General features: G+C 47.9%; 1 protein-coding gene across 4 annotated transcripts in view; it reads left to right on the top strand.

Moving 5' to 3' along the window:
• Nucleotides 1-21,867, top strand: part of ADGRG2 (adhesion G protein-coupled receptor G2) — a 988,790-nt gene that overhangs the window by 387,222 nt on the left and 579,701 nt on the right. For all 4 annotated transcript variants that reach the window (XM_086934346.1, XM_086934348.1, XM_086934347.1 and 1 more), the window contains exon 6: nucleotides 15,088-15,132. In XM_086934346.1, the coding sequence (XP_086790472.1) occupies nucleotides 15,088-15,132 (45 nt within the window). The remainder of the gene's footprint in view (nucleotides 1-15,087; nucleotides 15,133-21,867) is intronic.

Genomic DNA, 21,867 nt, shown 5'->3' with positions numbered 1-21,867 from the left:
CGGTTTCAGGGCAGCCATCGCCTCTGCAATTTCATCTAGGGACAGGTCGGCCTCCAAAGCCTCACTATCTTCGGGGGTCAACTGCGGAACTTCCATGCTATCCAGGAGCGACTGCACCACCTCGCGGTCCTCTAGGCCCCTCGCCCTGTAAAAGTCTTCGAAATAGGTCGCAAAGGCCTCTGCTATAGTGCCGTCCATGGACGCCCGTGCCTTACCAGGGAGCTCAACCCAATCCACCCACCTGGCAGCTCGCTCCCGCCTGCTCAGCCATGCCATGAGTTTCCCGGATTTGTCGCCGACATCGTACAGGCGATGTAGGGTGGCCAGCGCCTGTGTACGCGCCTCGTCCGTGATTAGCTCTCTATACAGCCTTTGTGTGTCTAGCAGTATTCTGAGATCTACCTCCTCCTTCGTTCTGTGATATTCGGCCTCTTGGGTCAAGATGTTTGCCTCCTCCTTCGCTATGGCTTCAGTGCGTTTCCTTCTGGCCTCCCCTACCCTGGATTGGAAGCGGTCCCTCAACACCGTTTTCATGGCTTCCCATAGTGTAACCCCGGACTGTACCGATCCCTCGTTTTCCGCCATAAAGACTCTGATATCTGCTCTTATGCCCCCTAGAATTTCAGGAGTCTGTATATCCCATGGCGACATATGCCACTGTGCCTGACCTCTCCCCCTTCCCCGTCCTATGTGTACGAACAGCGGGGAATGGTCCGAGATACCCCTCGCCCTGTAGTCTGCCGAGTCCCCCGCCGAGAGTTCCTGCCTCGAAGTGAATATGTAATCTAGTCTAGAGAAGACCTTGTGGGCCCCAGAGTAAAAGGAGTAAGCTTCCTGCGTAGGATGGAGCCACCGCCAAATATCGGTGAGACCGATCGTGTCCATTCTATGCGCCAAAGCAGTCTCTGCAGCCACTGTGTGGGGGTTCCCAGATCGATCGCGCGTCGTGCACATCACGTCATTGAAATCCCCCCCCACAATCTGTACCATGTCAGCCGTGTCTAGCAGAATGGTCGTGATCTCCTGCATTGTTCGTGTTTGTAGTTTGGGTGGAGCATAGACCGACAGCAGTGTGTACCTGCGCCTCCTCCATGTCCCCTGCACCCCGGCAAACGAGCCCTGTGGGTCCAACCATGTACGTGTTACTGTGAAAGGTGCCGTTTTCCTAACGAGTATTGCCGTGCCCCGTGAGTCCATGGTGTATCCCGCGTGTGCCAGGACTATGTATTGCCCGCGCGCTAGAAAAGCACAGCGGTTCCCCCTCAAATGTGTTTCCTGAAGGAAGATGATGTCAGGTGCTACTCGCTTAATATATGCATTAACCAGGCTCCTCTTAATTTTGGAACCCAGTCCGTTCACATTCCAGGTTAGCGCCTTAACCCCGGCGCCTTCACCGTTTGGTGCAGCTAGTGTACTCGCCATTGTATTACATGAGGACTATCGAGTACCGGGCCCCAGGGCCGGGATGGTAGCAAGGGTAAACTTTCTCGAACTCGCTGCTTCATGCACATCTGTCTCCCACCCTCCCCAACGTCCCAACACCCCAACATGAGGTAAACTGTAACCAAACCCCATCCCGCACCCCCCTCCCCACCTCCCTCCCCTTCCAGTTGCATCCCAATCCGGGTCTCAACTATCCGTGGGAGAAGGCCTGTCGCCCTCCCACACATCCCACCCTCAATAAACAGTAACCAGTGTTAAGAACACAGAAAACAGCAGTGGGGGTGTGCCAACTTGCTTGCTCCGCATCGCCGAGCCGCCATCGTTTCCCGCTCCCAGTATACCACAGTTCACGAGTGTGAGTCTTGTGTGTCCACTTGTCCCTCATGGCCTGTAGAGTCTTGTTCCAGTTGCCGGATTTCTTTAGCCAGAGGGTGCAACGAATGACTCCTTGTATCTTCCTCCTCCTCCCCGGATGTGCGGCCTTCCCATTCCTCCACATCTTCTTCTTCGGAGCGGATTCCATTTCTCAGGCTACCAATTCTCGAGCCCGCCACTGAGTCGGTACCCGGTGACGCCGATCTGCCTCGTCTCCTGTCCTGCAGGTTCCTCGTCCTGTATGGAGTCACCGCCGTCTTGTTCTGCATCCTCCTCAGTCTTCGACGCTGTGGCTTCGGCCTCTCCCATGTCGGTCGTTCTCGCAGTGACCGGTCGAGCGCCGCCCGGCCCGCCGCCTCTCTACTATTCAGGATAGGGCGCTCCTCTAGCCACTGCCATGCGTCGTCCGGGTGTGGAAAGAAGATAGCTTTGCCCTGATAGATGACCTTGAGCTTGGCCGGGAAGAGGAGCATATACTGAATGCTGAGGGATCTCAGTTTTGCTTTTACAGCGTCGAAGGAGCGGCGCTGTTTCGAGACCTCCTGACTGTAGTCCGGGAAAATCATTATGGTGGTATTTTCGAAGCGGATCTCGCCCATACCCCTGGCTTCTCGTAGGATCAGATCACGATCTGCGAAGTTCAGAAATCGCGCTATGACCGGTCGTGGTCTCGCGCCCTCCGGTGGCTTGGCCAGAAGCGCCCTGTGCGCCCTCTCTATGATAAAGCACGAGGAGAATCGTGCCGTCGGGAAGGTCTTTTTGAGCCAGTCCATGAGGAAGGCGGTCATGCTCCTTTCTTCAATCCCTTCTCTAAAGCCCACAAAGCGTAGGTTGTTCCGCCTTGATCTATTTTCAGCGTCGTCTACCTTCCACAGGAGTTGGCGGTGGGAGGCCTGGAGCTCTGCCATGTCCTTCTTAAGTTCAGAAACCGACTTCTCATTGTCCGTCAACCTCGACTCGGCCACCGTGACCCTGTCTGTCAAGTTTCGAAAGTCCTGGCGCAACAGTGTCACTTCGGACCCTACCTCCCCTATCTTGGTTTCCAGGGCCGCTCGTGAAGCTTGGATGTCCGTTCTGGACGCCTGTATGGCCTCCAGTAGCATGTTCGTATCATTGCGTGCGCCAGAATGCATGGGTTGTGGGTCCACCTTAGGTCGCGGAGCAGCGAAATTGTCCATTGGGCCCTTGCTCGCCGTTTTGGGTATTGTTTCCTTCTTGCCCATAACTGCGTTGTCTGGAGGCCGGGCGCCTCTGGGCTAGATCCCCGCTCCACTGCGCTACCGCTGTACTCGGTTGTGTGTCAGAGGCAGAGGCAGAGCTGTAGGGTGCCCCGACTGGTCAGTTCCCTTGGGCAGCCTCTATTCGTGGTCTCTAGAGTCTCTGGGTCCGTGCACACATCCCGTCCTGGGTGCGGGTAGCCGGGCGGTATTCCTCTAGTCGTGTCTCGTGAGGAGCCTTCCCCCCCCCCCCCCGAGCCCGGGTCTCAGGGCGTAGGCACCGGCAACGTAGCGCCGTGGTTGGAGGCGTCGAGGTATCGGTCAGCTGCTCCCTTTCCCGTATGGGGTGCCGGTTTCCAGGACTGCAGGGCCTGGTCCACTTACTCCCGGTGGGCCCCCGTGTTCCTGCGTGGTTCGATCGCCGTCCCCTTGGCGTGTTCTACTGTGCGGCCTCTATGCTGGTGTGGCACCTCCGATGCGTATCCTCTCCCCCGGCGACAGGCCGATCGGGGCTCGCCCTCGTGATGTGGGGCCCACCGTCTCTCCTCACTGGGGCTGGGCCCTGGTCGCAGAGTCTCCCTGGCGGTGATTATAGGAGGGGGCCCTGTCGCCGCCACTCTCCAATCTTGGGGAGCCAGGGGGGTATTCCTCAGCCCGCGCCTCGTGCGTGTCCCCCCCGGGATTCTCACCTTCTCGGTGCTGGATCACCAGATGTAGGCACAAGCGGTTCGGTGCTGGCGGCAGGGGGCTCGCAGTGTCATCCAGTCGCTCCCGATCCGGGATGGGCCACAGGGTTTCCGGGGCAGCACCAGCAAACCTTCCCCCTCCAGGCAGGCCTCAGAGGTCTTCCGCGGCTCGAGAGCCGTCTCGCCGTTTTCCTTCAGTGCGCGGCCGCCATATTGGTAAAGGCGGGCGCCGCTACCGAGGTCGGTCCCCGGGTCAGGTGCCGGACAGGTGCGGATCCCCTCACCTCTGTAGAAGGCTCACCGACGCTCCGTCTCTGGTACCGGTCGCAGATGCTGCACGGCGACGGGATCAATGGGGGGGATCTCGCCGTTGTCATTTCACCACCACCATATCGGCCGCCATCTTGGGTAGGTGGTCGGCGGTCGTTGCTGTCCAGCTCCCGTTGTCCGGTGGAGACGATGCGTGACCGTCCGCCCGGCGGCCGACCAGCTGGTCAAGCCTCCACCAGCCCGCGACAGCAATTTGCGGGACCGCCGGCTCTCGGCGCGCGCCGTACTCCCCAGGTGTCTAGGCCGCCATCACAATCTCCGGGATGCAGAGGAGTCACCGTCATACACGGGTGCTAGGCGGGGCAGACTCCGTTTCAGGACCACAGCAGCCCGTAGCAGGTGATCGGGTATCAGTACCCTTCTTTTTTATGGCGTTTCTGAGTCTTGGGGGATATTGAATGTCGGATAATGAGCGGGCTCAGTCCGAGCTCTGTTCAGGCACGTCTAGTCGGCCATGTTGCTGGCCACGCCCCCCCAAGAATACGTGTATTATTAGCATTTTTAATTGTACGTTTATGGTGTTTTGTATAATGCCAAATAAAGGAATTTACCTACCTACCTACCTATAGAGGAACAGAGCAATGCTGGGAGCTCAACTGGAGACAACTGAGCGACGGAGGGCAAATAAAGGTTGTTATAGCCATCAGCTTGTGACTATCACTCAGAGCAGAGCTTTTAACAACTGTTTTACTGGTTGACAGTCGTAAATAATGCTATATTAGAACACTGGAATGTTGAGAGGTCCATTGAAGACAATTAAGTACCCGGCTAATAATGACTGCAAAAAGCCTTCTGCACCAACATTCCAATATTTGTATTTCTGTTTCTCCCTTTTAATTTATAACACTCTCAGTGGGTGGAATGTTCTAACACCCGAATAAACCTTCTGCCTACGGCTATACCAGTTGTTAAAGGCCTTTTCACCCGTTATAGGCCCTAGCCTGTGGCCCAGACCTATAACTTGGGTTCAAGACCTTTAAGAACTGGTATGGCCCTCGACAGCAGGCTTTAAGGCTAAATTAGATCAGTGGAATGTTGGAAGGTCCACTGAAAGCAATAGTTTCAAGGCCAAATAGTGGTTGGTATAGATCTTCTTCTCCAAGATTCCAATCATACCATTCTGTTTCTCGCAGTTTATTTCAGAATATTCAATCTTCAGTAACGGGAATGTTTGTATAGCATTATATCTTCTCTGAATCAGGCTGAGTCTGGTTAAGGGCCTTCTCCCTCATTATAGGCCCCCACCTGTGGCTTGGACCAATAACTCAAGAAGAGGGCCTTTAAGGGCCACTGTAGCCCTTAGCAGCGGATTATAATGGCATATTACAAAAATGCAATGCTGACCCCAACCGGACGTCATACTGAAGTACACAAAAATGAGATCAATGGAATGCTTTAATTAATCTCAGCCACTGGTAAATACTCAGGGCCATATCCCAGTCCATTGTCATTTTGCACACAATGCCAACTCAGTTTTGACCAGCTATAGGCAAATCTGTCTTGACCCTGCAGCAGTGTGATCAGATAACCCCGAACTGCCAGGCCAAGTCCTCTCTGAACCAGACCACAAGCAACCCAAGACCGGTTTCACCCTTACTACAGCTCATCAGGCAGGTGTAGGTTGGTTTCAGGAGCCCAGTGTGCAATGGACGCACATCTGTTCCACTAAGCGTGTCCTACTGAAGAATACAAAAAAGTGATGGATGGAATGTTTGAACTTATCTCAGCCTATTGGTAATTTCTCTGGGCCACATCCCAGTCCATCGTTATTTTGCACACCATGCCGCCTCAGTTTTGACCCAGCCCCAGTGGGAACAGTTCAGCCCTGACTTCCAGGCTACATTCTCCCTGAACCAGAACACAAGCAGATATGGCTGAGTCCAAATTAAGGAGTGACTAGCAGCTTCCCTCTGCTGCCGGAAAATCTACTTGCCAAGCAGCACTTTAGTGCACATAAAGTTTTTAAAAAATTATTTGCAGATCTACGAGGCATCTGCTTTTTTTAAATAAGTACATAAAAAAAGAAAATGGCACCCACGTCATTCCATAGACAAGCATGTGTGCTAACACTTCCATGAGTCCACAGAATGAAATGACTGGCAACAACAGATGCATCTTTGTAATGTTTTTTCAGTCTTTTACTTTGCTAATGTTACACAGCATCAGCAAAAAGCATTTAGATTTTTGCTAATGCTGCACAGTAGCAGCAAAAAGCGCTGGCATAGCCAGTAGATCAAAAAGGGGAGACCTATTGGCTTTGCCAATGCTTCTTAATGTGAGTCCTCATTATAACAAGGTGATTTTTGTATGCACAAAAATCTTCCTCTAAACGTTGGTCCTTTACATGTCATCTGTTCAATTATTTACTTTTTAGTCCTAAGCCTTTTCACAAATGAACTTCTCTATGCAATTTATCTTGATAGTACATGTTTTACACTTTTCAATAGTCACTGTCTCCGTGCAATTTATGAGAAGGATTACCCTTCAAAGTCAATTAGTAGTTCACCAGATCAGTATGTTTCACAGACTAATAAATGAATCCCCCACTAAAGATGAGGTCTTCTAGTGGCCAAAACTTGAGATAAGCCATGTCGGCGGTGTAGTCCCTTCATGGGGGGGTGTTACTCAATGAAGCGTGCTCGGAAGCTTAGAATTGTCACCAGGTGAAGAAAACCCCAATTAGGATTATAAATTACTATCCTGCATAATTATTTCTACCTAATCCAGGAAGCAACCTCGTTGTTTTCTCTCTCTGACCCGGTTAAACCCTCATAATCAAACATGGTTCCTTGTACGTTTTACATAAAGTATATGGACACTGACACCTGCATGCACACTGTCAGTTCAAACTGACTTTCAAGAGTTGCTCTAATTCAAGTAGCTTATTTTATCTTATATTAAGTTATTTTATGTGAATATGCATATTACTCCAGGAGGGTAACCTGGCACCTGAAAAAGGTGTGGCCCCCGATGGGAAGCATTGGAACAACAGGTTTTTGCAGAATTCAAGGACTGTGCTGGAGGCTCTGATCTGCACAAGGAGGTCATTCCAGGTTTTGGAGGCCAGGTGTCCCAACAGGGCACCTGCTGCCTTTGGCTCTTGGGATGCAGGGTACCTGGGCAAACATAAAGTAGGCTGAGCAGATGATTCTGGTAGGGGTATGGAATCTGATGCAGCTGTTAGGTTGTGCAGGGACTTGTTGGTGGAGGTTTTATAAGTGTGTGAGGAGCTTGAAGAGTGCTCTTTTGTGGATTGGGAACCAGTCAAGGACTTTGAGAAGTGTGGAGATGTGGGTGAGAAATGGAAGTTTGAGCAGGAGTCTGCTTGCTGCGTTTTGGATGACCATGAGTCTCTTGGTGAGATGTGCGGTGCAGGCGACACAGAGTGCGTTCCCATAGTCCAGCTTACTAGTGATCAGGCCCTGCACTACCAGTTACTGTCACTGAACTGAAAAATAATTCCAGAGCGTAAACCCTCTCCAAATGAGTGAACATTAACTACTCACTAAACACCATTGACAATAAGGGAAAAACTTCATAATTCAAGATCATTGGAACTAATGTCCCATTGGGGGCTTCCTGTAATTGAGGAAGGGTCCCCTAGAAATCTTACAAAGGTGCAGTCCTTGTAGGAAAGTCTTCACTCAACAATGCCTGAATACTGGAACCCTCAGAGTCTGTAATCTGAATACGAGCTGCCTTTTTCCCTACTTCTCTCTCTCTCTCTGTCTCTCTCTTTCTCTTTCTTGCTCTCTCTCTGTCCCTCTCTCTCTCTCTCCTACCCTCTCCTCTTGCCTTCTCTCTGCCCCCCGCCTCTTCCCCTGGCTTTAACTTGCAGAAAATTCAGCCAGGGTCAAGATTTAACATGACTGTGACCTGTGACCAACTATCCAGTCACCTCACAGCCATACAAGATTAGGACTGCCCTGCTCTGCACATTGAGCACTAGCAAATTAGTACCTATCTTTAATTGGCACATTGATACCACATACTAACCTCCATGGATAATCTGGTATGAAGTAGATTGAATTAAGCCAAACAGATAGGCCCATAACTAAAAAATAAACATCAGTCAACCTTACTGCACCCCAAACAAACCATTCCAATCTAACACTGTTTCACCTGTTATGTGGGGATTGTTGGGTTCATATTTTGCATTACACAAGGCAGAACAAAAAATTATTTTCATCTTTTAGGTTTGCTGAGTTCAACTTTTGTTTGCCAAACGTTTTCCCCAGGGAACTGTGATAGAACCACTTCCTGAAAAAGAGCAAAGGTTTTCAGCTCTCTAGGCACAAAAGCATTTTGCACTTGTGGTGGGATTTGTCCCCTTATGGGCGATGGTTTTCTTTGGAAATGCATTTGTAATTAAGAGCCTTTTAGTGATGGCACTTAAGGGCTGTAAATGCCAGGCCTACCATCAACAGGGTTTAAAATGAACATACTCCACTGCAGAGATTCTACCCATATTCAAAGTCATTACCTGTTCCAGCTTCCCACTGTAACAGTGACACCACTGGTGGAGCTCTGTTGTTTTAGCAGCATGTGACAGTGTTGTTCCATGAGACTGGGTAAAGGTGTTGTACAACGGAGCGCACTGCGTAAAATGACTCTGCTTAAAGTGGTGATAGAACATTTTACATTTCTCTTCTTCCATACTAAAAGATCGCACTCCTACGAGTCGATTCTCAGAATCTAGCAGGGAAAAGTGGCAAATGTTTCCCTGTATATTTCCTGCTACATTTGGGGTACATTTCTGGCTTTTTGAGGGGTCACAAATGATTCCAGGAAAACTCTTGGCGATCTGTGACAGTACTGGTAATCCGGGAGCACTCAAACTTCCCACAGATTTATTGATGCACATGTTCCACTTGTTAAAAAGTCAGCACGAAAGACCATGCAGACATGAACATTTGCACATTTCACTTTCTATTTCTCCACATAGACATCTTTTTCACCCGAAGAATTCCCCTCTCCTGTTTGTTTCGTTTTTACCCTGAGAGGGCACTTAGACTTGCTTATAATAGAAGCAGTTTAAAGTGTTTGAAAGGTAGAAAACTACTCCCAAAATGTTTCTAAATACTTAACAATGTTTCTGTTAACCCCACTCCTCCATAATGCTCCTTACCTGTTCCTAACCCTAAACGTATGATAACGTAAAATCCATCATACTTACGGATTTTCCATCATTGAAAAAACCGCCAATACTAATTTCTGCGGACAAGGTTGTGGAGTTTCAAAGCGCTATCGGCCTATTTATGCACATACGTTTAGGATTTAGGACAGACTCTGGTGCACCCAGTCCTTTCTTAATTGTCTCCCTTTTCTAAACTCTGCCAACAATAATCATAATAATCTCTTTTATCCGAGCTTGCTCTCTTCAAAAGACGCTTTTAGGTCTTCACACGTCTATTTTTTTCCATACATAGATCCAGGCTATTAATGTGTGTGTACATTTCAAGGTCCGGAGCCACTACTTTTAGACCCAGCAGAATGCCCTCATTGGAAAATCCCTTTGAGCAGGGAGAGTGTGACATTGCACTTTATATTTTTTTTACTCTTTTTCACATTTAAAATTAAATTAAATTAATGTGCTGTATGTGGAAACTTATTTTCCGCCCCTTCATGAAATATGTGGTGTTTTGGGTGTCCTTCTCGCATGAAAGTGCACTCTTGACATGTTTGATGCCGCCTAAAATTGGTCCTTTGGTGGTAGACATACTTTTATTTGGACAAAGTTAGAATATATGTTAAACATATAAGCACCATAAGTTCGTCCCCATAGGAATGTATTATCTCTGAGGGGGTGGCTATATTAGCAAGGAGAGGGGCTATTAAACTTAGAAGGAAAAAGGAAGATTCTGAGGGGAGATGGGTTATCATTGAAGGGGAAACCACTGCTGGGAATTTAACAATAGTATCTGTATACGGCCCAAATGACGACAACCCGGAAATGTTTGAATGGCTAGATCAGGAACTCGCACTCTGGATAGAGCCGGTAATTTTGTGCGGTGATTTCAACATAAACGGTTTGCATGGCTTGGGGGGAGCAGGAGGGGGGAGATACGTAGGCAGGAAGAAGAAAATATGTAATGCTGTAATCAATATGCTGCAGAATAATGCTCTTTCAGATTTTTGGTCTAAACGCAACCCATTCGGGTCAGGAGCTACCTTTTATTCGGCACCCCACAAAATGATTGCCAGATTAGATTATATCATAGTGTCTAATGATATAATAAACGGGGCCCAGATAGAGCGAATACCGAGAATGATTTCGGACCATAATCTGTTGGTAATAACCATCCCAAGGGTAGACAGAGGGAGTATTAAACCCTGCACTTGGACATTTGAGAGAAGATTACTGAAAGAGGAAGAATATATCAACAGGATGAATAAATGGATCACACAGTTCTGGGAAATAAACAGGGGATCGGCTCCAGCTAAAACCGTCTGGGATACATTTAAGGCCGGAATAAGGGGGGAAACCCTGAGCTATACCTTAAAAAAGAGTAAGATGGAGAGAACAAGGTTGGACAGATGGGTAAAAGAGATGAATAGTTTAGAAGAACAATTAAGCTGTGCAGTGCGGGGACAACACACAACTGAAATAGAGGACCTTATACTGGAAATAGAAGTTAAGAAAGCAGAAACGGGAGAAGCCCTCTTGGCAAAGGCGGCGGGGAATTACCTTGCTAAGAAAGAAAAGTGCTATGAGTACAGTGAGAGAGTAGGTCATCTCTTAGCTATTAGAATTAAACAAAATCTGGCTGCAGGGGAAATCAAAGAAATTAGTAATAGCGATGGGATAGTGGTAAACAAGACAGAAGAGGTTCAGGAGGTATTTAGAGAATTTTACGAGAAATTATATGATCAGAAACCGGAGGACATAGGGGATGAGTGCAGGGACTACCTGACAGGGATATCGCATGAGAAACTGGTCAGGGAAGAAAGAGACAAATTAGATCTACCGCTAACATTGCAAGAGATTAAAATGGCAGTGAATAACTTACCAGGAGGCAAGGCTACAGGGCCAGATCAAATACCAGCTGAATTTTACAAAACATTTTGGGAAAGACTTGGGGAAAATATGCTGGAGACTTTTAGACAGGCACAGTTGCAAAAATCAGCACCTCAGTCTTGGGATGATGCAAATATTATTGTGATACTGAAAAAGGATAAACCCCCACTAGACCCAGGGTCATATAGACCTATCACTCTCCTGAATGCAGATGCAAAATTATATGCCAAAGCTCTAGCACAAAGATTGAGTCGAGTTATCGAGAAACTAGTAAGCAAGACACAACACGGTTTTATTCCCGGGAAAGGGACTACTCAGCACACCAGGCAGTTAATTACTATACTAGATGCTGCTGAGGTAGCAGGAGACCCTGTCGCAGCCATATTCCTTGATGCTGAAAAAGCATTTGACAGGGTCTCCTGGCAGTTTTTGTGGAATGTAATGGACTGGTTTGACATAGGCAACGGGTTTATTAGTGCTATACAGGTGTTGTATTTGCAGCCAAAGGTGAGGGTGAAAATAAACAAGACATATACTAAAACGGTAAAGATCACACGTGGAACTAGACAGGGCTGCCCGGCATCACCCCTACTCTTTGCCTTATATCTAGATCCGTTTCTCAGGAGACTAATAGGTAACATTAACATCTCGCCAATAGTGATACAGGAGACAGAGTACAAAGTATTTGCATACGCAGACGATGTGGCACTGATAACTCCGGAACCAGGAAGGGCCATCAGGGAAATAGAGCAGGAAGCAGCAGTTTTTGGGGGCTTATCAGGATACTCAATTAATAAAGGGAAAACCCAGATCATTCTGAATGAATTTACACCCTGTGTACACCAGAGTGGTAAAGGAGGCAGTATATTTAGGAGTAAGAGTGTCGGCAGATTTGGCGGAGTTAGTGAAAATAAATATGGAACCATTATTAACTAAGGTAAAAAGCAACACAGAAAGAATTCACAACCTGCACTTGACACTATTGGGTCGCATAAATGTAATCAAAATGGTTACGCTACCTAAACTTCTTTATCTGTTTAGGGCTATACCTCTATTTTTCGAACAATTTTGGTTTACTAAGCTGGAAAAAATACTTAATAGACTAGTATGGGCACAAGGGAAAACTAGAAGGGCCTACAGACATATGACACTTACACGGGAGAAAGGGGGATGGGGAGCACCGGATTTCAAATTGTACTATTGGGCAGCAGCTCTGCAATACTTTCAAGGACTAATCGGAGGGAGTCGGGAATATACAAATGTGTACAGAACCATAATGGGGGAGGCCGCGGTTGATGGTCTCCTGAACACAATTGATTATAGACTCTTTAAGAACACCAGGTTTAAAACACTAAAAGCTGTATATATGATCTGGAAAGCTGTGGTGAAAAAAGTGGGTATAGGCAGATTTAGCAGATATACTAGGTTAATAGATAATGAAACCCTTCCGGGGGACATCTTTAGGGATGGAACGATGAGGATATGGAATGAGAGGGGTATCAGGAAAATAGGGGATCTCCTGGATATAGAAGGAGATATAGTAGAATTTGTAGTTTTACAAAGCAGATTTGAATTACCCACTAACACTTTCTTTAAGTATTTACAGGTGAGGAGCTACTTGAGGGATAAAAAGGGTGGTCGGTTAGGTTTTAAACACTGTAGGCTATTAGATTGTATAGAACAAAGCAAACATTGTAAGATACGGCAGATACATGCAGAATTGTACGCATACAAAGTAGATGACAGAGAGAAATTTTCAAAAAAATGGACAGAAAAAGTGGGGACCTCCCCGGAAGGATTTCAGAAGTCCCTAGATTTAGGAAGAACGGTTTTATGCTCGGCCACGCTGCAGTCACAGCACTACAAAACATTATATTGTCTCTATTACACGCCGGCAAAAATAGCGCAGTGGGGTGGGACAGAAGGTACTACATGTTCTAGATGTAATTCTACGGAAGCTGATATAGTACATATGTTCGCCCAATGCCCACAGCTGTACACCCTGAAAACGGCCATAGAAGAATTCCTGGGGAAAGCTCTCGAGATTAAGATAAAATTAAGCAACGAAAGATTATTGCTGGGGGTGAAGACTGAGGAAGTAGAAAATGATTCTACAAAGTTTTTGTTTATGGTGGCAGCTGTATATAGAATTTGTATTGCTCAGGCTTGGCTTGATAAGACACCTCCTACATTCCAAACATGGATAGCTAGATTACTAGCGGCATATAACCTAGAGAAGGCTATATATGAGAGAAAGGGGAAAAGAGCAAAAAAATTGGGAGAGGAGATATGGCAACCCATCACGAGGTGGAAGTATAAGCAAAATAGAGTAGGGGTTGGCTAAATAGCTGTAGGCAGGATTGGCCTGTCCATTTTTTTTTTTTTATTTCTCTCTCTTTTTTTTTTTTTATTATTTATTTACTTATTTATTTATATTTTTCTGTCTTTCTCTTCCTCTTAAGCACAAATTTTGGGGAGCACTGTTGTAAGAATGTATTTGCCTGGCATTTAATTTTACTCTGTATTGTATAGGTTATATAATATATGCATTTTGTGTTGAAAATTTGATGTCTGTAATATGGGGGGGGGGGAATTGTTTTTAAAAATGTTTCAATAAAAATATTACAAAAAAAAAAAAAAAAAGGAATGTATTATCTCTGAAAGGACCCTGTACACTCCTAAAGCTGGTAGACATTTTGAGACTGGTGTCGTCACATAGCGCCATTATTTTGTGTTCACTTACTGCCTCAACCACTTGTGCGCTCAATATTTAATTGTTTCCCTTCGTATTGGAGCAAATTATCTCTTTTACAGGTGGGTGTTGCCACCTGCTGGTCATTTTGTATAATTTTGGAATGCTTCAGAAGCGTTAGCTTCTCCGAAGACCTCGCGTCATCAATACTTCTAAAAATACAAGTGCAGAGAATGGATTTTGCGTCGCAGCGTCTGCCCTTTTCATCTATTTGCTTTCATGTGGGCCTGGATTTGTTTTGTTCAGCAAAGAGATATGAAGATTTAGTTGTTTTTTTTAACTAAATTTGACGGTATTGCAATTTGACGGTATTGCAATCGTGATAAAGCCACTCGGAATATAGGGTGCAAAACAAAATAAGTGTTTCTTGTACGGTGTTTTTCACAGCATTTATAAAATACAAAATCTGTAGTATTTTCTTTTTCTCATTCTGTTCAATGTCAATAACGGAGGAACGCTGTGGAAGCAAACATGTTCGGGGCTGATTACGACTTTGGTGGTGCTGCGCCCGCTCTCTGTCAACACAGCACCGCCAACACAGCCAAAGCCGCGCAAGGACCGCCCGCCTTAATACAAGTTGAACCCGTGTAAAGCAGAGAGTCCTTTGCCTGTCCCATGGCAGCGCCTGGAAAACAGGCACGCACTGGAAATGGCAAAAACCCCCACAAAAAAACAGCACCGTCCATGCCCTGCTGGAACTTTGGGGGAATACAGACATAACATTCCAGATCTGTTTCCTTTACATTTCAGATTTATTGCTCAGCTAAATAAATAAAAAAAAACAAGATCTTTCTCCTTCAACAATAATTTAAGCAAAACTAGCAAGTATGACATAAGAAAGTCCATTTGAATTTGCCAATACTTGTTTTCAAGGATTTTCGGCTGCTCCATTGTGACTGGTGGAGGTGTATTTTGTGTTGTTTTAGGATTATTCAGTACAATCTTGGGATAATTGAGCAACATTTGTCTGCTATCCATCTGCTGGCTAGGACTAGATAAATTGTTAGCATTGGTGGAGTTTTGCATCGGCAAACACATGCATCTGTGTCACTGCATGATACTCGCATCTGATCCACAACTCTCACGCCTGGTTGGCAGAACAGAAAGAAGGCAATTATTGCATGTGCGTGGAGGTAAAATTCACTCGTAACCCATCGCCTAGACGACAACCTATCCTAAAGAGAAAGAAACCCCACTAATGACAAAATTGAGCTTTTGGGTTAAGGACTGGTTGGTACTAATTTGCTTTGCACATTTTTTTTACAGCTAATACGAAAAGTCTGACTACTCCAGCACTGGCAAACGGAACAGGTAAGGATTAACCATAGTTAACATATGCATTTATGCTCATAAACCAGTGGCCATCCATACTCAAGTTAACGTGTTTAAATGTTTATTGCAACCCTTGCTATTGTCGGGCTGCTTTAGTGTCTAATAACTTTTGATTGTTTTGGATTTCTGTTTTACTGTTCTCTCATGAAAACGGCAATTCAAAGATGGGAGGTTGCTAGAGTATTTTTCAAGACCCCACGTCTCTGGATAAAATAGGCTACCTTGTGTTACAAAATAGCTTGGTCTAATGCCCCATTTAACTTTGGTGTGAGAGGGCAGTAGTCTTACTCAAGCCTTAGCCTCCTCTTGTTGAAGTCCTACTCATTTGCTCCTGTCTGATGATTTGGAGGCTTGGCTAAAGGACCACAAGGTGCACTCTGTAGCAGTGCCACTACCTGCGTTCTGCCAACCAACCACTGAGTCAAGCATAGGCAGTGCACTTGCTGCCTGATTTTAAGTTAGGTGACTATCAACTGTGGAAGGTTTGTTTTGGAACTCACCAACCAAAGCTAGCAGAAATCAGTGTTCACGCCCCAATGCCTTCGGAGGTGCTGTGGACTGCTACCGCTCATGAACTGCATGCATGGCAGACCTGGGGGCGGGGGCATATGTGCAATACCATGAGGCCTAGGGAAGTGACAAGGGTTGAATCTAGCATCATGTGTAAGTCTCCTTTGGGATCATGCATCCTGAGCGTAAGGTCCTCCTGTTGGTTTCTTAAGTTAGACGCACCTATGTGCAGTAGCTCCAAAGGCAGGTTTCCCATGGCTCTGTGTTCATGTACACTCCTTGGAATATCAAGCAATCCGTGTTCTTGTGAAGCACGACTATTCACCCGTAATGTTCTCAAGGCGCTGAGGGGGAGGGGAGATTTGCTGTCAGTCGAAGATACAGGTCTTGAGGCCCTTCCTGAATTAAGGCAGAGATGGAGATTGCTGGAGATGCTGATGTAGGGAGGTCCAGGTCTTTGCAGTGAGGTAGGAGAAAGCTCTTCCTCAAGTAGTGGTCCTGAGGATCCGTGGGATGGTGGCCAGGGCCTGATGGGCGGAGCGAAGTTGACTGTTGACAGTGTGGAAGGAGAGGTGATGGTTGAGGTATGCAGGTCTGGCATTGTGGAGGGCTTTGTAGGCGTGTGTGAGGAGTTTATTGGTGATTCGTTTGTTGACCAGCAGCCAGTGGAGGTCTCTCAGGGGGGCAGTGATGTGGCTGCAGCAGGGGGTGTTCAGGATGAGTCTGGCAGAGGCATTTTGGATGTTCTGCAGTTCATTTTGGAGTTTTTGCTTGGTGATGGCATAGAGTGCATTGCCGTAGTCCAGTCTGCTACTGACAAGTGCATGGGCGACTGCTTTCCTGGACTAGGTGGGGATCCACTTGAAGATTTTCAGGACAAGGTGGAGCATGTGGAAGCAGGAGCATGAGACCGCGTTGATCTGGTGGTTCGTTGAGAGTGAGGAGTCCAGGATGATGGCAAGGTTTTGTGCATGGTACATGGGTGTAGGGAGGTTCAAAGTGCTGCTTGCTACCAGGAGTCATCCCAGGCTTAGGGGGTGGGGCCCAGGATGAGGGCTTCGGTGTTGTCTGAGTTGAACTTGAGGCAGCTGTCCTTCATCCAGGTGGCTATTGCTTTCATTCAACTGTGAAAGTTGTTCTTGGTGGCTATGGGTTCGTCTGTAAGAGAGAGAATCAGCTGGGTGTCATTGCCTTAAGAGATGATGTGGAGTCCATGGTTTCTGAAGATGGTTGCAAGCGGGCCTTGTAGATGTTGAAGAAGGTGGGGCTCAGGAAGGAGCCCTGAGGCACTCTGCAGCTGATTTATGTGGTGGTAGAGGGGGGAAGGACAGAAACAGAACCATAAGCCAACAGTAAGGCCACCGTAATCCAACGACTGACAGTGGACAGGGAGGGCTTCAGGCCCTGATGAGACAAACCAAAACTGACAAATAAATCGTCAACCATACAAAAGGAAGAAGTGCGTGATAAATAAACCAACAATGCACGACGCACATCCAACAGACGGAGAAGGCAATCCTCAGCCGAGGAAGGATCCGGACAAAGAATCGGAAGAACCACTTCAGCAGAACGGTGAACCTAAGAATCCACCCCAGGAAAAACGTATGATGAGGGCGCAAGACTACACGATCAGACAAAAAGACAAAAAATGGAGCAGACCGCAGGAAGGCACCCAGCACACCAATACACCTGGCAGATGCAATAGCCACAAGTAACACCACATTGGGTGTCAAGAACTTCAGGCCCACTGACACCAAAGGCTCGAAAGTAGCCGACTGCAAGGAACGCAAAACCAGAATAAGGTCCCAAGGAGGAGAACAGAAGATAGGACGGGGACGTGGCAAAGAAAGCGACTTAAAAAGCTGAGCCACCAAAGTAGAAATTTGAACCAAAGGCAGGACATGAAATGCCTGAATGGCGGCCCATTGAGCCCTGAGAGTGGAAATGGCCAAGCCCAAAAGGAAACCAACAAGTAAAAAATCCAGAATCTGAGCAGGGTCCAAAGAAGCCAACGACAGCCTGTGACACACACACCAAGAGGCAAAGTTATCCCAATGCTTAGCGTAGGACTTAAGAGTAGAAGGCCTCCGAGATTGCTGAATGACGCCAGCAACCGCAAAAGAACAACCTGCACGCATCAGCGATCCCCACCAAGAGCCAGGCCCGCAGACCCAGGGACCGGAACACAGGCAGAGGTAGAAGAGGACCCAACAGAGGATAAGGCACAAACGGTAACGTCCAGCCCGGAGATACAGCCAATTCCCGCAATAGGGGATACCAAGGGCGACGTATCCAACCCGGAGCAAACAGAAGGACAAACGACCCCTCCCTCTTGATCATCTGCAAGACATCGGAATCAGGGGAACAGGGGTAAAGTCATACAACAGACCCTCTGGCCAAAGGAATGACAGCACGTCCACTCGCCTGGCATCCCGCAAGGCATAATAGTGCAAAAGCAGCGGATCATGGCATTGTACCGGGAAGCAAACAGGTCCACAATCAGAGAACCAAACATCCTCCGTAACCTCCCAAAAATCAATCGTGTGAGGGACAAGGACCCCATGGAAGGAAACACCCGGCTCAGACAATCCGCCACAGTTTTCCCCATGGGCCCGGCAGGTAAAACGTAGATAGGAACGCCAGGATCAACTCCGCCCAACAACAAATCCGACGGCCGAGGCAACTGAGGGAACGAACCCCGCACCCCCCTAGAAGGTCGACATTGGACAACACCACCTGACTGTCCGTCTGGACTCGCACATGGTGAACCAGAAGAAGATCCGATAAGGCCAACAGACCCAAAAGGACGGCCAATAGCCCCTCGTAGTTGGAAGAACAAGACAATACAGACCGAGGCCAATCACTCTGAGTCGTTGAATCCCCCAGAGTAGCCCCCATCCCAGCAGGCCGGCAACGGTAGTGAGAATCCGGGTGGGAACAACCAGAAACTTGCGGCCCCATGACAGACGACCCTCGTCCAACCACCAATCCAGGACCACTCGAACATCCACGGACACAGGTATCAAAACCCACGGATCCAGGTTAAAGGGGTCCCAATGCAACAAAATGAGGGACACCACTGGATACATGTGAAGACGAGCCCAAGGTACGGTCAACAAGGATGCAGACATCCGTCCCTGAACCCGTAACTACAAGCTCACAGGATGAGAAGGCCCCGACAACACGGACCGCACAGTAGACAACAGTGACAGAATCCGAGCAGGGGCAGGAACCCCATTCCCATTCCCAACTGAGTCATGAACAGAGCCCCAATGAAAGTCAAGTCCCGCGCAGGAACCAGGGAGGACTTCGGAACATTCACCAGGAACCCGTGATGCGTCAGGACAAGGCACACACTCCGGATATGCAACTCCGCCCCAAAAGAGAAGAAGCAGAAACAAAAATGTCATCCAGATAAGGAAACATACAAATGCCCAATAAGAGGAGCCAGTACCATAGTAAAGATCCTGGGAGAAGAGCAGAGTCCAAAAGGCAATACCTGGAACTGGTAATTTAGACCCAGGACGCAAAACCAGAGAAACCGCTGAGAGTCGGGATGAACAGGCACATGCAGATAAGCATCCCTCAAGTCCAAGGATGCTAGAAAAACGCCCTGAGACACCAGAGGAAGGATCAACTGTAGCAAAACCATTTTGAATATACAGTGAGGGATGAAAGTATTGACCCACTACAGGTCCATCACAGGCCGAAGATCCCCGGTGCGGTTGGAGACCAGAAACAGGACGGAATATACGCCCAACTGATCGCAGGGCACCGGAATCCACGCATTTTCGGACACCAGGGATTCGATGCCTTCCAAAAGTGCTAACCGCCTTAGAGGGTCACTGGGACAAGGTGTGGTTCCGAAACAGTCTGGGGGAGTCTGGGTAAACCCAAGATGCACACGCTCTGAAACCACTCGAAGAACCCACAGGTCTGACACAGTCTCTCGCCAAGAGTCTGTCAAAGGAAGGAGCACCCCGGCCACGCCCCCTTCCAAGAAAGGGCTGACCAGCACGGCCCCTCCGAGATGGACCAAAAGCTCGCCGGGAACCAAAGGCATGGAATCGACCAGTACGCACAGGAGCAAGGAGCTTGCGGTCTACCGCAGTCTTCTTCACCATGTCATCCAAAGGAGGACCAAACAACTTAACACCCGAAAAAGGGAACTTCATCAGGAGACTTTACTGTGCAGCATCCGCTTACCAGGAGCGAAGCCACAACTGACGCCTCGCAGCCACAGACGACCCAGCCGCTGAAGCCGCCACCTCCAACGAACAAAGGAAACATCAGATGGCATGCGCACCTGTTGTTCCATCATCGCCAGAGTAGAAGAAATATCTTCCCCTTGAACCAACAATTCAGCGATAGATTGAAAATCCTTCAGCAAAGATAGGATCATGTAAGATGGATAGGCAGTAGCCCGGATAGAAAATTATGCAGCCGCAAAAGAGCGCTACACTGCACCAACCACGTAACGGTCAACCGGGTCAGCAGGAGAAGAAACCTCCGAAACAACAGCCCCATGAGAAGACATGCTGGCCAGCAAAGAACCCACCTCTACCGAGGAAGGGTTTTTCACAGCAATCCAGCAGTGGGTACCGTGTACTCAAAAAACGCGGATATGAACCCTTGACCACATCCTTCCATTCATCCAAGACTTTCAAAACAGAAGAATGTAAAGACAATGTACCAGGCTCAGGACACTGATATAGCGAAAACAGATTGACTACCAGGGCACCGCAGAGGCAGGAAACACCAAGTTCTCGCGAATGTGACCCAGCACCTCCTACAGGTCGGCACCTTGCACAAAGCGACCCCTGACATCAATGTCCTCCTCAGTGTCAGAATCAGCAGCAGCAGCACCATCAACATTCGCCCTTTCATCAGGAGAAACAGGCACCAGACCCTGTAATGCAGCAGCCACAGCAGAATTATTCATCAGCTGCAACAATTCCATAGAAGGAATCGCCATCCCAGAACCCGAAGGCCCATCCAAGGAACCAGGAGCAGGAACAGTCATAGAATCGCGCTCCATCACAGCCACACACAAGGGATGAGTGGAACAAACACAGGCAATGAAAGAGACAACACGCCCGGTATAAAAAGGACCCAAGGTTGCTAGGCAACCAATAAACCAGCCCTCGACAATTACAAAATACCATAAATGCCGTATGCAGAGCCGCGCGCACGCGCAATGCAGCCACAGACCGTCACGGGGGCAGAAGCAACGGAGACCCGAAGGCGCTCCCCCTTCATTCAGTGAAAAATGCACAGAGATGGCAGCGGACAAGAACGCCACTGGGAGCCACCTGTCCCCATAACAAGCGCATCCGCCCCCGGAAACAGGTAGGCAAGAGACCGGGAGCCTCCGGCCCCCATAGCAAGCGCACCTGGCCGCGCTACGTCCGCTGAGCAGGACCCGCGGCCGGGAAGGAAAACTCACTTCCCAAACAACCGGCAAAGCAGGACTCCAGGCGTCCCGTACGTCACAACACAATGACAAAAGCCGAAAACGCCACGAAAGTCCGCTAAGCAGGACAAGAGGTGTGGAGGCAGAAGAAGGGGAAAAAAAACAACCTTATTTCAAACACAGCATACACAAAACTACTTCCCCCAAACTAGATACCCTAGGACATAAGGGGACTGCTCAAGCAGGACCCCAGCCCCACTCACCTGACCAGCAGGAAACACAGCACTTGGAGAAGTGCAGAAAAAAAGAACAGGTCGATTGGCTGTATCTGTATCCCTTTATAGGATTGGCTGGAGCCACTGGGGGCCATCTTGGAGGAGGGAGACTAGAGCGTTTTTTTATACTTGGAGTTCTGTGTGGAGCCGGAGGCTCGTGGGTAATTACTGTGGCGAGGAAGACAGGACGAGGAGGTAATGTGTAATTCTGCATCTGATTACAGTAGCAATTATTAATTTTCTCCCAGGGGATCATAAAGATAATTCACCTGCGTTTATCAGATAAGTGTCCGGGCAAAGCACAGCTGATGTGCAGTTACGTCAGAACTACATGAGCACTGTTCATGAGGCATTATGTGATTACATTTTAATTGAATCAGACGAAAATGGGAGTGCCTGCCGAAACAAATGTTTCTAAAGAGTTTTGACTACCATGGGCATTTCTAAAAAGAAGTTTTAATCATACTGTTCTCTGGCAATGTACCTGTGTCTATTGCCTGAACTCTATTTGCACTG

This window comes from Lissotriton vulgaris, chromosome 8 (assembly GCF_964263255.1).
Source record: "Lissotriton vulgaris chromosome 8, aLisVul1.2, whole genome shotgun sequence".
Taxonomy (NCBI): domain Eukaryota; kingdom Metazoa; phylum Chordata; class Amphibia; order Caudata; family Salamandridae; genus Lissotriton; species Lissotriton vulgaris.
The sequence above is the reverse complement of the archived record's forward strand: the minus strand, read 5'-3'. Positions and strand labels throughout refer to the sequence as shown.